Source organism: Cornus florida, unplaced genomic scaffold (genome assembly GCF_030987335.1).
Source record: "Cornus florida cultivar Cherokee Brave unplaced genomic scaffold, ASM3098733v1 CherokeeBrave_3.0.0_Hap2_Chr01, whole genome shotgun sequence".
Classification (NCBI taxonomy): Eukaryota; Viridiplantae; Streptophyta; class Magnoliopsida; order Cornales; family Cornaceae; genus Cornus; species Cornus florida.
Genome location: NW_026775571.1, coordinates 79,643,010 through 79,658,114, shown reverse-complemented (window position 1 = coordinate 79,658,114; position 15,105 = coordinate 79,643,010). Strand labels below are relative to the sequence as shown.

General features: G+C 39.5%; 1 protein-coding gene across 1 annotated transcript in view; it reads right to left on the bottom strand.

Annotated features, from left to right (window-relative positions):
• Positions 1-15,105, bottom strand: part of LOC132302497 (probable phosphoinositide phosphatase SAC9) — a 67,503-nt gene that overhangs the window by 26,193 nt on the left and 26,205 nt on the right. Inside the window, exons 8-9 of the mRNA XM_059799383.1 lie at positions 11,699-11,938; positions 2,654-3,091 (exon numbers count right to left, since the gene is read on the bottom strand). Of these exons, the coding sequence (XP_059655366.1) occupies positions 2,654-3,091; positions 11,699-11,938 (678 nt within the window). The remainder of the gene's footprint in view (positions 1-2,653; positions 3,092-11,698; positions 11,939-15,105) is intronic.

Sequence of the window (15,105 nt, the reverse complement as noted above, 5' to 3'; positions counted from 1 at the left end):
TAATATATTTCCAACTTCTTACCTCAAACCTAATATGCTTTGAAAATTCCTTTTAACCCTTTTTAATGTGTTTCCACACTCCCACCCTGCCGAATGAGCCGCCTCTCTGAAACACCACCCCTCACTCTTCTCTCCAATCTTCGTCTCCAACAATTTTCCTCCACAGCCGGTTCCGCACCATACCAAATCTCCATAGCCATTTCCCCATCAAGGCATAGGTTAAACGAGGCATTGGGTATCTAAAATTTTAAATCATTTACTCGGGCTTGACTGAGCATGTGAACACTTCACAATTTCATATTTATATTTAGCTTTCCACATGTATCACATGTCAGCCCACATATAATGGCAGCGACAAAAAAATGAGCAGGTCGATATGCCTCTTTAGAAAGAAATTAAAGCATCCAGCCTTGCTATTAGTGTGATGTTTTAGTTGGTTTTAGTTACTTTCTCAGGTTAAACAGAGTGTTTTTTAGTGAAACGGAGGTGAATACGCTAATCAATGTTGTTTTGAATCAGTACAACTAAATTGGTTTCGTTCCACATCAGAAATAGTATTTATATATACATATATATATTTATAAGTAAATATTCATTGAAAGGCACCCAAAAGGGGGGCACAGCCCAGAACAACTACACTAACCAAAAAATATAGCCTCAAGTTATCTACAAAGACTAATGAATCTCCATAGATTTACAATTTGACCCCTGTACCCAAAAGAATAACTAAGCACAGAAAATCAAACACACCCCAAGGAGACTTACCCCATCAAAAGATCTCCTATTTCTTTCCCTCCATAAGGCACACAAAGAAACGAGGGGCAGCCCTCCACACATACCTGTTTCAGTTAGACGTTAAAAATGCTTTTTTGCATGGTGACTTAGCAGAAGAGGTTTATATGGAGCAACCACCTAGGTTTGTTGCTCAAGGGGAGTATCTTCACACTGTTTGTCGCCTTAAAAAGGCCCTATATGGATTGAAACAATCTCCACGGGCTTCGTTTGGAAAATTCTCTGAGGCGACATTAAAATTTGGTCTTAACAGATGTCAGACTGACCATTCGGTATTTCACCAGCGCACTAAAGCTGGCTTCATCTTTCTTGTGGTATGTATAGATGATATTGTGATCACAGGTGATGATTCTGAAGGCATTGCTAAGTTGAAGTTATTTCTGCAATATTGATTCCACACTAAAGACTTGGGTAAACTTAGGTATTTTTTGGGTATTGAAGTTGTTAGATCCAAGAAGGGTATAATTTTATCCCAACGAAAATATGTGTTGGATTTATTAGAAGAAACAGGTATGTTGGGTGGTCGCCCGGTTGATGCTCCTATGGATTCGAATACAAAACTTGTGTCTGATGAAGGTGATCTATTTAATGATCCGGGCAGATTTCGTCATCTTGTTGGAAAATTAATTTATCTCACTATCACTCGACCTGATATTTCATATGCAGTTAGTGTTGTAAGTCCGTTCATGGGAGCTCCTAGAATGCCACATTGGATTGCTGTTCTTCGGATTATCCGATATCTCAAGCAAGCTCTAGGTGTTGGGTTACTATATAAATCAAATGGTCATCTCAGAGTGGAAGGTTTTACAGATGCCGACTAGGCTGGTTCTCCTTCAGAAAGGAGATCTACCACAGGCTACTGCACATTTGTAGGAGGAAATCTTGTTACATGGCAAAGTAAAAAGCAAACGGTGATAGCTCGATCTAGTGCTGAAGCTGAGTATAGGGCAATGGCCCATACTACTAGTGAGTTGACCTGGATACAACATTTTCTAAAAGAACTTGGGTTGACAGTTGAAGCTCCTACTCCATTGTTCTGTGATAATCAAGCAGCAGCAGTTCATATTGCCTCAAATCCTGTGTTTCATGAGAGGACCAAACATATTGAAGTTGATTGTCACTTTATTCGAGAAAAGATATTGCGTAGGAGCATCTCTACTCCATTCGTGAAGTCTGAAGATCAATTAGCTGATATGTTTACTAAAGCATTGGGTCATAACCGGTTAAGAACTATCTGTTCCAAATTGGGATTATTTGATATATATTCTCCAGCTTGAGGGGGAGTGTTAGAATGTGTTATATATATATATATATATATATATGTTGGGCCATTATGTAATTACATTATGTTAGTAGGGCCCTCGTGTTATTAAGGTGACTTGTATCCCTTATATAAGCCTATATAGGCTTATTAGGTTTGTAAGTGTGTATGTGTGAAATATAGAACAAGCTCTCTCTCCTCCTCTCTGTGTCTCTCGTGATAAACAACAGCTTCTATCATTGCACCAATTGGTCCCTTATTCCTAGTTCATATGGCCAAGCAGTTGGATTATTATTCTGAGGATTGTCAATACTCTTATTCTGAAACATAGTTAAAACAGCCATATCATTACACTTCTCAACATTTGCTTCTATCATTGCACCAAGCAATGGTCCCTTATTAGAAACCAAACTATATCACAAACAAATGAAGAAAGGGAAAAAATTGAGATGTCTATGCACTATATTTGAAGATCAGACTAAACCGGATGCTAAGATGTTATAGGTGGTGTCAAGAACTACCAGAAATTAACAAGATAAGAAGGTAAGGATGCAATAACATGGCGGGCCATAAGACCACTCAACAAAAAAATTAACATACCATATGTGGGCCTGCCAGGAATTTGAGACAGTTTATGTACTGCTGAACACCATTGTCTGACGGTTTTTCATCTTGTGATGAAGAGATATTTGAATCAGTTCCACCATTCAGTTGTTGAACAATAGCATCATCCAAAAAGTCAAGTAAATTACCACCCTCACTTGCAACATTTCCAATCTCTGGTTGTAAAATGGTTTCTGGAAGTGTGTCTCCTCCAGTCAGAAGGTCTATCCATGGGTTGGTAGATGCATCTGGGTGCACTTGTGGCAAAACTTTTTCATCGGATAAAGAAGCACCAAAGGGATTGGCATCGGCACCAGACAAAAATGGGTTGGTGGTTTCCGTCCGTAAATTATTGGCATGTTCACATAATTTTGCACCAATGCCTTCTTGACTAAATACACCCCTCCATGGAAGAGAAACTCCAAGAACCTCTACCTGTGACAGAATTTACAACAAAATCATTACTAAGTAGCAATTACAGGCTAACAGCAAATACCTTTCATCACCCACCATCAACCTTCAACAAATAAATAAATAAAAAGAACAAAACAAAACAAAAGAGCCGATTAAATGGATACACCAACAACAGTCCCCAGATAGATGTTGTCTACTGATGGTAATTTCTGATCATGGACAAATATTATTAGGATAGTCTATCGGATATAGGGAAAACGCACGAAGGTCGTAAATAAATGCATAGGAATCTCTCTGTATGAGTATGCCTGATTGAACATAGTACATGTATCTATATTCACACACACACAAAGGGTGAGGAGGAGAGAAAAAGTACAGGGAGTTATTAAGAAGTCGTGCCCATGTAAGACGCCTGCATTTCTCATATACTCTACATAAATATCGCTGACACTTTTTGGACTCTCCAACATGTGATGGACAAACCTTAGACATTGGGATATGATTTTCTTTTAGCATGAAAACTATATCATTTAAAATATAATTTAAACAAAAATTAATTTTTAAATTGATATAAAATTTATTAGAAGTTTGAGTACCTATATCTTATAGAAGATATTTTGTAATAAAGTTTCATCAAACAAGTTTGTATGGGAGGAGAAGAGTCATCATAAATACTAGAGCGCACACACACATACATAACTACATGCAAATGAATTTCTTTGTTATTGTGTCCTTACCACCTTCCTGTCCATCTTTCTTGTCCTGCAGAAGTGGATAACTGACTCCAAATTGTGTGCTTCTACAATAACCCTCAAGTTTTCTTTTTTTTGATAAGTAAAAATAACATTAAAAAAGACGTTCAAAAGGGGCGCACGTCCCAATTACAAAAATGGAACCGGGACTAAGGTCCCAAAGAATCCAAGAAAGTAATTAAATCATCAGAAGAAGAACAAAAACTCCTCTTCACATAATTGAAAAGAGAACAAAGAATATAAAGTTTGACCGTTTTCCCTTCGAACATTGTGCTATTTCTCTCCTTCCAAATGCACCACCATACACAATGTGGTACAATTCTCCAGAAATCACGAACATCTCTTCTCACTCGACATCCTCTCCAAACATGTATTAATTCCTTAGTAGATCGTGGCATAACCCAACACATGCCAAACAACCCAACAATAAGATTCCAACAGTCGTTCGCCACAGGGCAATGCAAAAGGAGGTGATCATCGGACTCCTCATCATCCTTGCATAGACAACACCGATTAACAATACAATTGCCCATTTTTCTCAAATTATCAATTGTCATAATCTTTCCCCATACAGCGATCCAGACGAAGAAAGCCACCCTAGTTGGAGCCATAGACCGCCAAATAATTTTTCACGGGAAGTCTCGATTCACAAAATTAGACAAACATAAAAACAAGGATCTAACTTCGAAATGACCATGGGAAAAAGGAACCCAAATCAAAACGTCATTATTTCTGCCAACGCCCTCCTGCCGATACAGAAGATCCAGAAAAACACATACCTAGTCCATCTCCCAATCCTGAAAAGAGCGCCGAACGTGCACATCCCACGTAATCCCGCTGCCATCAAGCCGATAACAGTCAACTACGTAGGCTTGTTTATCAACAGCAATACTGAATAATCTAGGAAATATACGAGAAAGTGGCTGATCCCCACACTAAAGATCTTCCCAAAACCGAATGCGACGACCATCATGGAGTTTGAATCTGATATGAGCAGAAAAAAACATCCCATCCCTTCCGAATAGCCTTCCACATCCCTACTCCTCCCACCAGGGTAACCGGACTTGTAGACCAACCTCCAACCTCTTCCCTAAACCGACAAGAGACTAACATGCGCCAAGGACGATGTCTTTCCCTCCCATATCTCCATAACCATTTACCCAGGAGAGCTTGATTGAAAGGAACTAAACGTCTTATACCAAGTCCACTCAATTTCATAGGCTTACAAACTTCCTCCCATCTGACAAGGTGGTACTTGAACTCATCGCCCTTTCCTCCCCATAGGAAATCCCTTTGAATTTTTTCAATCATATCTGCAACAGAACGGAACAAGGGATTTGGAACATAGAAAGAAAATAAGTGGGAATGCTCGATAACGTACTTTACCCCCCCCCCCCCCCCCCCGCTTCCCTTTTTTTTTTTTTTTTTTTTTGATAAGTAAAATGTATATAAAAGCGTTCCAAAGGAAAACGCATCCCAAACTATACAAAAGACAAAACGAAACCTATGAGCTCAAAGAGCCCATGAAGTCAACAATATCCTCAAGGGAAGAGTAGTCTCTCCCCTGACCCAAAGGGTACAAATAATAGAAAATTTAAGCACTGCAATGGAGGACTCCTTCCCATTAAAAGATCTACCATTCCGCTCTTTCCAAAGGCTCCACCAAATGCAAAAAGGGGCCACCCTCCAGAAAACTCTCGCCTGAGCCCCCACCCATTGGCCCCTCCAAGAATCCAACAACTCCCGAGAGGTCCGAGACATGACCCAATGAATACCAAACAAGCCAAAAAACAATCATGAGTCATAGGACAATGCAACAGAAGATGATCCACTGACTCCCCATTAGTCTTACAAAGACAACACCAATTAACAATAATATGACTTCGCTTCCTCAAGTTGTCCAAAGTCAAGATCTTACTCCAAGCTGCAGTCCACACAAAAAAGGCCACCCTAAGGGGTGCCTTAGACAACCACACCGTCTTCCATGGGAATGAAGTGCCATGAAAACCAGAAAGGCACACAAAGAAGGATCGAACCTGGAACATCCCCTGAAAAGAAGGCACCAAATCAAAGAGTCTGTACCAGTACCCTCCACCTTCTGCCTGTAAAGGAGAGCCAAAAACCCCGAGACATCATCCAGCTCCCAGTCCTGAAAAGCTCACCGGAAACGCACATCCCACGACAACCTTCCGCTATCAAGGCGATAGCAGTCAGCAACCATAGCATGTTTGTCAACAGCGATCCTGAAAAGCCTGGGGAACAAAAGAGCCAAAGGCCTATCCTCACACCATGGGTCCTCCCAAAACCAGACATTCCTCCTGTCCCGAACTTTGAATCTAATATGTTTGGAAAAGGCATCCCAACCCTTTCCAATGGCCCTCCATACCCCCACTCCATAAGCAAACCTAATTGGTCTAACTGACCACCCTCCTCTCTCTTCCCCAAAGCGACACGAAATAACCCTTCTCCATAATCTGTGTCTTTCACTACCAAATCTCTAAAGCCACTTGCCAAGAAGAGCACTATTGAAGGGGGCCAATCTCCTAATACCAAGCCCTCCCAACCGAAAAGGCCTGCAAACCTGCTCCCATTTGACAAGTATTCCTTCTTCCATCCTGCCAATCTCTTCGCATATCTGTCAATCACGGAATCCCAACTCCCCACTAACCTTGAAGAAACCCCAAGGGGCAAGCCCAAATAAGGAATAGGGAATGAGCTCACCCTGCATCCAAGGACTGCAGCTAAAGAGGAAATATCCTGAACATTCCCTACTGGGACAAGCACACTCTTAGCCACATTGACCTTTAGCATGGAAACTGCCTGAAATCAAGTCAATATACACCTCAAGTATCGAAGTTGAGACACATCAGCATCACAAAAAACCAGGGTATCATCAGCAAAGAGTAAATGAGAAATCTCCATCTGATGGACTAAATCTCTACCCACCCTGAATCCCTTTATAAAACCAAAGTCCTCTGCCCTGCGCATAAGTCTACTTAACCCCTCCATAACAACAAGAAAAAGGAAAGATGACAAAGGATCTCCTTGTCTTATACCCCGAGAACAACCAAAGAAACCATTGGGAGAACCATTCACAAGAACTGAAAAACTTGACAGACGAAAGACAGGTCTCAATCCACTTCCTCCATTTACTTGCAAACACCATTCTTTGTAACAAATAGAGTAGGAAATTCCAATTCACATGATCATATGCTTTCTCAATATCAAGTTTGCATAAAACTGCAGGAATACCACTCCGCAATCTGGAATCCACACATTCGCCAGCAATAAGAACTTAATCAAGAATTTGCCGTCTGCCAACAAAAGCATTCTAGGAGTCCGAAATAATCCCATCCATTACTTCCCTCATCCTTAAAGCAAGTACCTTGGCAAGAAGTTTGTAAATACAGCCCACCAAACTAATTGGACGAAAATCCTTTATATCTGAAGCGCCTCCCTTCTTTAGGATAAGGGCAATGAATGAAGCATTAAGCGACTTCTCAAAAAGCCATAAGAATGAAACTCCTGAAAAGTACCCATTACCTCATTTCTAACAACCGCCCAACTTTCCATCAAAAATCGCATGGTAAAGCCATTAGGCCCCGGAGGTTTGTCCCCATTACAACTTGATAAAGCCTTAAGAACTTCTTCTTCAGTGAAAGGATTCTCAATCCTATCTCTATCAAGCTCAAAAATAGCCTCAAAATGGAGACCATTCAGTGAAAGGATTTTCAATCCTTTATAACCCTCAAGTTACGATGGAAGTTCTATGAGATGAGTATAATGGAAGGGCTTGATGTTGGGGTGTCAGTTAGTTTAACACATATTATCTGCATACAACACCGTACTTTTTTGAAAGGCAGAGGAAGCACAACTCAAGTAATTAGGTTACTCTCTTTTGCTTTGAAGCAATGGCTTTCTTGATGGTTAATTTGGAAAGAGTGAGTTGATTCAAGTGGGAGTGAAGCAATGAACAATATAAGGGACTATTACGTCAATATGACTTAGTTTGACAAATTTGTACAAAATGGAACATGTATGTTGGATTTTTGCATGTCTATGTTTTTGAAAGTTCCAGAATTAGGATTTTCGATTGCTCAATCCAAGGTTGGAAAGATCGAACTCTTTTTTAGGAGTTATGACTAAAATTCCAAAAGGGTATGAGTGATGCTTCGATCTCTCAAAGCAATGAATCAAAACAACTCCAAAGACTTTGATCAATAGTCCAATCGATCAAACCCTCAGGGCACATAGCTTGAAGGCTGCTAGAGTGATTTCGATCGGTTGGAAGTTTCATTGATTGATCAATCAGTTTTAGGTTTTGAATGACTTCTTACAAACCTAAAACACCTACATCTTGACCAACTTTAATGATAATTAATCCTAATTGGAATAGGAAAAGGGTATGGAACTCTACAAATAGAAACTTCCCCAAACACTTCTCATACAAACCTCTCTCTCTCTCTCTCTCTCTCTCTCTCTAGCTCTATTCCACCCTAAAACTCTCAAGCTATCCCAAGGCTCTCACTCTTTACTCCTTCCACGCTCTCTCACTAGTATCCATGGCATTTGCTCTTTAGATTTTTGTTCTAGTAGCATTAGCGGCCGGCATCGGACCTCAAGCCATCATATCAAGTGTTCAACCAAATAGATACTCACAATGTTGACCCAAAAGGCCACGAAGCCGAAATTAACAAGCAAAGGTTAGAGAACCTTTATTTCATTATACAAAGAAATCTCCAATTGATCTTCCTGCTTACAACACTAGACTCGTGATGTTAGCTTGTTTGGAGTCTACAACTTTAAAATCTCTTCCCTACCCAAAGTTTGATGAAAGGGAAGATGTTATGAAGCAAAAAGACACCATCGATTCAACTGAATTAGCAAATACATCTCCTCTCCCCTGTGACCAATGCCAGGCACATATGGGACTTGTTTCATCTAGTGAGAGTGGAGTGAAAAAATCAAGAAGGAAGAAAGCGAGGAAACACCACCACAACTTTCAACAGAAGGATCTACACTATCAATCTATGATGATATCATAAGCCTAAACCAATCAATGACCAATTTTTGGTTTAAGCTGACAAAGGACCAACCAGTGCAGCATACGCCCGATATGATGCCACAGAGACGCGCAAGACTTGTTTAGATGATGATCTCTTTGCCCTCCACCATGACTCACTCAGAGTATATCCGAAACATACATTACAACGTGCATCATCTAGACGAACAATTCCATTGTTTTGGACGTGGAGATGCTGTGTAGAAGTGGTGGTGGTGCAAATTAAGACTAGTTTCATATTTCTATGTTCATTTTGGCTTAGTAATATGATTTAATTTTACTCTTTCTACATTTTTAAGGGGTTCTTAACAATTTTGTAGTCAATAGGACTTAGGTTACCTGTATTGGAACACATTTTTTCCTATTCGGATTGGTTCATGTAATTAATTTCAAGTATTAATGGATCATCTAGTTTATTACATGCTTTTTGTGATATTCGGCCCATTTCATCAATTTCGTGACTAGACCGGGGGAGAAGAAATGAGAAAAAGGAAATTAGCATTGAGAATCTTTTATTTGATTTGCCTATTTATTTATTTATTCATTGATAAGAAAATATTCATTAAAGAGCGCCCAAAAGGAGGACACGGCCTAGAAGAATCGAACAAAAACTATAGCCTCAAGTTATCCACAAAAGACAAAAGAACCTCCATCATGAACCCAAACGAATAAAGAACTAGGATCAAAAAATAACAACCACCAAGGAGACTCCTCCCCATTAAGGATCTCCTATTTCTTTCTCTACGTAAGGCCCACCACAGACAGAGGGGAGTTGTCCTCCATGCATCTCTAACTTGAGGCCACACACAGCAACCACCCCAAGCATCAATCAAACTCAGCGCAGACTTAGTCATGACCCACTGAATCCCAAAAAAAATACACAGCATGTCCCAGCTAAGGAGATGATCCAACGACTCCCAATCCATCTTGCGCAAACAAGACAAATTGACAATAATCTGACGCCCCCTTCTCAAATTGTCAATGGTCCATTCATACTTGAAATTATTAATGGATTATAACAAAGACCAAGGAATCCCTAGGATACCTTCCTCCTGGAGTTTGTCTTGATTTAGTGGGGTAAGACTCACAAGAGTCACTTTAGAAGCTCTTGGGGCCTTTGGAAAAGGGATTGAACTGTATTAGATACGCCAAAGAATCTTTCTTTAATTTTAAGAGTAAAACGTCATACATGGGATGCGGTGTTTCATGTACTCGTCGTCCCGAGTTCAAGAGGACAAGTTAACAAGAATAAATATAAAAAAAGTTATTTAGACCACCTTGCTCAAGCTCTTACAAGATTCAATATTATTGGGGAATATTTGCTAATAGTGTATTGGTGAAAGTATATGTCAGCACTTCTAGTTGGTGGAACAATTAGCTTACAAATTATGGAGAAGGGAGACCATAGCTTGATGGGTCAGATTTAACTCATGTGAAGATAGCAAAGGTGGTTTGATTGGAATGGGCTTTCGAAGACGATGTGTTGGAGGGTTTGAAGTTAAGATCAATTAGTAATAATCTGACACTACCTTCTCAGATTGTCAATGGTCCATTCATACTTGAAATTATTAATGGATTATACCAAAGACCAAGGAATCCCTAGGATACCTTCCTCCTGGAGTTTGTCTTGATTTAGAGGGTTAAGACTCACAAGAGTCAGTTTAGAAGCTCTTGGGGCCTTTGGAAAAGGGATTGAACGGCATTAAATACGCCAAAGAATCATTCTTAATTTTAAGAGTAAAACGTCATATATGGGATACAGTGTTTCATGTACTCGTTGTCCCGAGTTCAAGAGGACAGCTAACAAGAATAAATTTTAAAAAAAAAAAGTTTTTTAGACCACCTTGCTCAAGCTCTTACAAGATTTAATATTAATGGCGAATATTTGCTACTGGTGTATTGGTGAAAGTATAGGTCAGCACTTCTAGTTGGTGGAAGAATTAGCTTACGAATAATGAAGAAAGGAGACCATAGCATGATGGGTCAGATTCAACTCATGTGAAGATAGCAAAGGTGGTTTGATTGGCATGGGCTTTCGAAGAGGATGTGTTGGAGGGTTTGAAGTTAACATCAATTAGTTATAATTTGAATAGTTGAAAGTTGTCAATAAAATCTGTAAGACCTATTCTAGGTTTTAGCGTACTCTATGTATCAGAGCCAACAGTGTCAGTCCAATTTTTCATCTCCCACCTTCATGGGGTGCTGGGAAAGACTGAGTAGTCAGAGTCATCAGACATTATTAAACACAAAGTGGGATTGCTCTTAGACTAGAAGCTAAGTCCTCATGCTCGTATTCCAGAGCTTTAATCATTACACAATTTACACAAAGAAATGACCCTTTTTCCCTTCAATAAGATCCTTAATCCCTGCAAATAGAAAAAATGCAATAGCTAAGCACTTCCAAAGCTAAAACCTGTTAAAAGGGTCATTTGGAATATAGATGTTTACAAAAATTTCAAACTGAATCTAACTATTTTACCCCTGGCTCTTCTATGAGAGTGTTTTCCGTTCATACATCCAAAAAGTGGATGTTTCTTTTCATCTAGCCAAGAAAAACATTCAAGGAATTATCACGGGTGAACATGTTTCCAGGTCGCAAACTCAATTTTATGGCGAATAATAGAATATCCATAAATCTATTTATTGCATTACAAATATGTCCTAACATACCACAAATTAAGCAGCCATTGTATTTAAACAAGAAATTGTCCAGGATGTGGAAGCAAGAAATACCCCTAATAGGCTGAGAAAAGTTGGTTAAGAATAAAGGACTATCATGCATTATATAACATAATTATACAAATTTCTCTGTACCTCACCAAGAGTAATTGGACTTTCAGACACAGCGGGATAAAATGTGAGTGCAACAACACGAGTAAGGAAGTCCAATTCTCCCTCCAGTTCCTCAAAATCATATAATAACGGAAGACTAGACGTATCTTGGGCATGAAGGCGGGAACCTGCTCCAGTGACAGCCATATCCTCTTCACTAATTGGTCCCGGTAAGGGTATCAAAATGTTTGTCCCATTCACACATTGAGGTATAGAAGCTCCCTGTTAATAATACAAAATTTGTGTTAGAATCTATTTGATTTGTATGTGCAATAAAAATATAATTTTCCACAAGAAGATATATACATGACGGTTCTCTACAAACATAAAAGAAAAAAATATATGCAGCATCTAGTTTTAAAGAAGGAAAACACCCACGAAAAACCCCAGCTCAAACATAAAAGAAGAATACGAGCGAGCATATGAGATTTTGTCCAATATAGGTGTCCATCAAATAAAGAGTATTGCACACCAATATCTCGATCCTCCCAAAATTGGGTTAATTTTTAGCACCCAAAGAAGAAAATTACCAGATTAGAACCAGTCTGACATTAGACTATCTTAATATGTTCAAGTTCGCAGTAAAATGTGTTTTTAAATACCTTTTTTTTTTTTTTTTTTTTTTTTTTTTTTTGTTACCGCACTCTTCAAGTCCAATACGACACTTAAAAACTTTGGCTGAATGTAAAAATGACATTTCTCCCCACTGTTAAAGAGCCTCTTTCTTAATATCCAGTTCCATTTTTTTGCTTCGAAGGCAATTGAAACTGAATTCCCTTTGCCTGTTTTACAAATTTAGCTTTAAAAATGAACTTCATGAAATAATTTGGATTACAACACCTAGGCCAACAGAATATCAGAACTTTGCCTAGGGTGATACAGCCACAAAAGTGGGTTCTCCATTTATGGATATTTTCCTTCTTAGACAGAGAGAGAGAGAGATGTGGGATAATAGGAATTTTGATGATTGTGATTAACACACATTTTGATCAATTGCACGGTAGTTCCCACATCCTTGATAATGTTTTAAGTCAATGTATTAATACTCTAAAAATTTATGTTTGTGATTACTAATTTTAAATGCATTTGTCAACTAAAGCATGTATCAAAAATTAAATAATATGTAACTCCAAATCATAAAACATGCAATTATAATGGCATTTCCAGTTTTAAAAATTAAACGAAACTTATTAAAAGCTCAGAAAAAAATCACAACTTTTTAAAATGCTTATAGCTTTTTATGCAAGGCACACAATGCGTAATTGACAGCATGTCCCTTATTAATGAAAAAGTTTTAGAGGAGTCTGTTAGATTACATCGTAATGTATGCAACTTCTGAACATTTTTAAGCATCGCATGTGCTAGCCGGCACACAAGTTTTTCATCAACTTTTGTTGCGGATTTTATTGCATATAAAAGTACAATAGTATATGAAGGGGAAAAGGAAAAAACTACATGGAATAATTAATAATATTCTTTTGGAAAATCATGTTCTCACATTTCTTTATCACATTGATTCCACAAAATGGGTGAAATGATGCACCAAATAAAAAGTTTTGTGGATTTGGTAAGTGACTTTTCAAAACCTTGCTGAAAATTCTGTAATGGTGTTCATTTACACCCATTCAGAAGCCAGCACTCTCACCCATTGTGGTGACTAAATCCATTCAAATGTTCATTTACACTCTTTCAAAATTCAGCATTCTCTCACCCATTGCGGTGAGAAAATTCATTAAAGTTCCCTGTAACAAAATTTTCTCACAAATTTCTTATTCTTTAAATAGTTAAAAGACCAACAAAACTGAAGTACAGAACTATGTTGAAAGAACATATAAACCATATTGGTATAAGCCTCCAAATGGATATTGTAGTTAATTTCAAATGGTGACATCACTATGTGCGATTTCACCACACTAGCGGCGATTTGGGGGCGATTTGTGTGACTGCGATTTTGCTAGGTTTGGGATGAAATCTTTTCTGAAAATTGCAAGATTACCAAGAATCTCGCTTGGAGGGGAAGTGAAGACTGCAGTTCCTCACTGAGGACCGTCATTGTACATTGACGGGGAGTCCGTCGGAGGAAGGAAGTCAGTCTTCTCATCTTGTTTGGTCAGAAGATTTGATAAGGAAGTGGGGGGTTGTGATCGTGTGAAAGAATGGGCAGCGCCGGCTTGGAATACGACTTGTGGAGTGGGGGTAACACCCTTATCCGACTCACTGCTCCTTTTCCGGTTTTCTTCTCAAGCAGAGGCCAAACGCATGTTGAAAGAAGGGCGACGACATTGGGGTTCTGCAACTTTGAAGATCGACGTGTGGTCCTTCCGAGTTGGGCGTTGTCGCGTTCTTAGTGATAAAGGTCTCAAACAGATCAGGCTGTTTGGCCTCCCTTTGCATCTCTGGTGTCATGCTTTGTTCGTCGAAGTGGGAGAGCTTTGTGGTGGGTACGTGAGATCTGATGCGGATGAGACTAGGGATGCCGAAAGCATTCTGATAGCAGTGAGATCCGGCCGTGATTGTCCTAAGTTCATGTTTATTAACAACGACACCTTTTGTTACAAGGTCGCGATCTGGGAAGAAATCTCGCCGAAGCATATTCCTTCAACAGAGTCTTGAAGGTAGTGACGGATCTCATCTTATGTCGGAAGAGAAATGGAATGAGATTCTCAGTAAAGGAAAAGAGGGGGTTCTCGAAATTCAGCAGTGGCTGAAGGATCGTGAAATCTAACAAGCAGTGAAGTTCATAGGACGTAGAAGACGAAGTGATCTCCACGCGCCGGCAAAACACGTTGATGATGAGCAAAGAAGGATTACATGGGAGATCGACGGGGTCCTCTTCCAGATTCTGCCTTATCCTTATCCTTTAATGATAAGGTAGGGGAGGACTTTTCTTTTTGGGCTGAGGATGGCGGTGAAATGGGCCAAATGATGTCAAGACAGGCTAGGAGTCAGACTGGGCCTAGTCTTAATCTTGGGCTCACTCAGCCTAAACCCAACAGAGCGAACTTTGGTTCTGGGCCTTTTCGATGGGTACAGAAAGGACCGCTTAGATTCGGGCCAAGTGGGCGGATTCAGACTGGGCCTATTAGATCTGGGCCTAACAGAAAGGTGCGAAAAGGGCCAAACTCTTTATCTATCTCTTTCCCAAACACCAAACCAGGCTCTAAGCCTTTTAAAGAAGTACAAGCCCATGCTAAGCCTTCGCCTCATTTGCTGAAACCTAAGCGGAGGATGATAGATGTCGGTCGCCATTGATCTCAGTGGACTCAGACTGGAAAACAGAAATGGGTTGCACGACCTCACACTTCATTTTCAGGTTTGAGTTCTGATCATTCTCAAAATGCTCTCTCTACTTCTACTTCTTCTTCTTCAGGTGGAGTGGTGAGTACTAG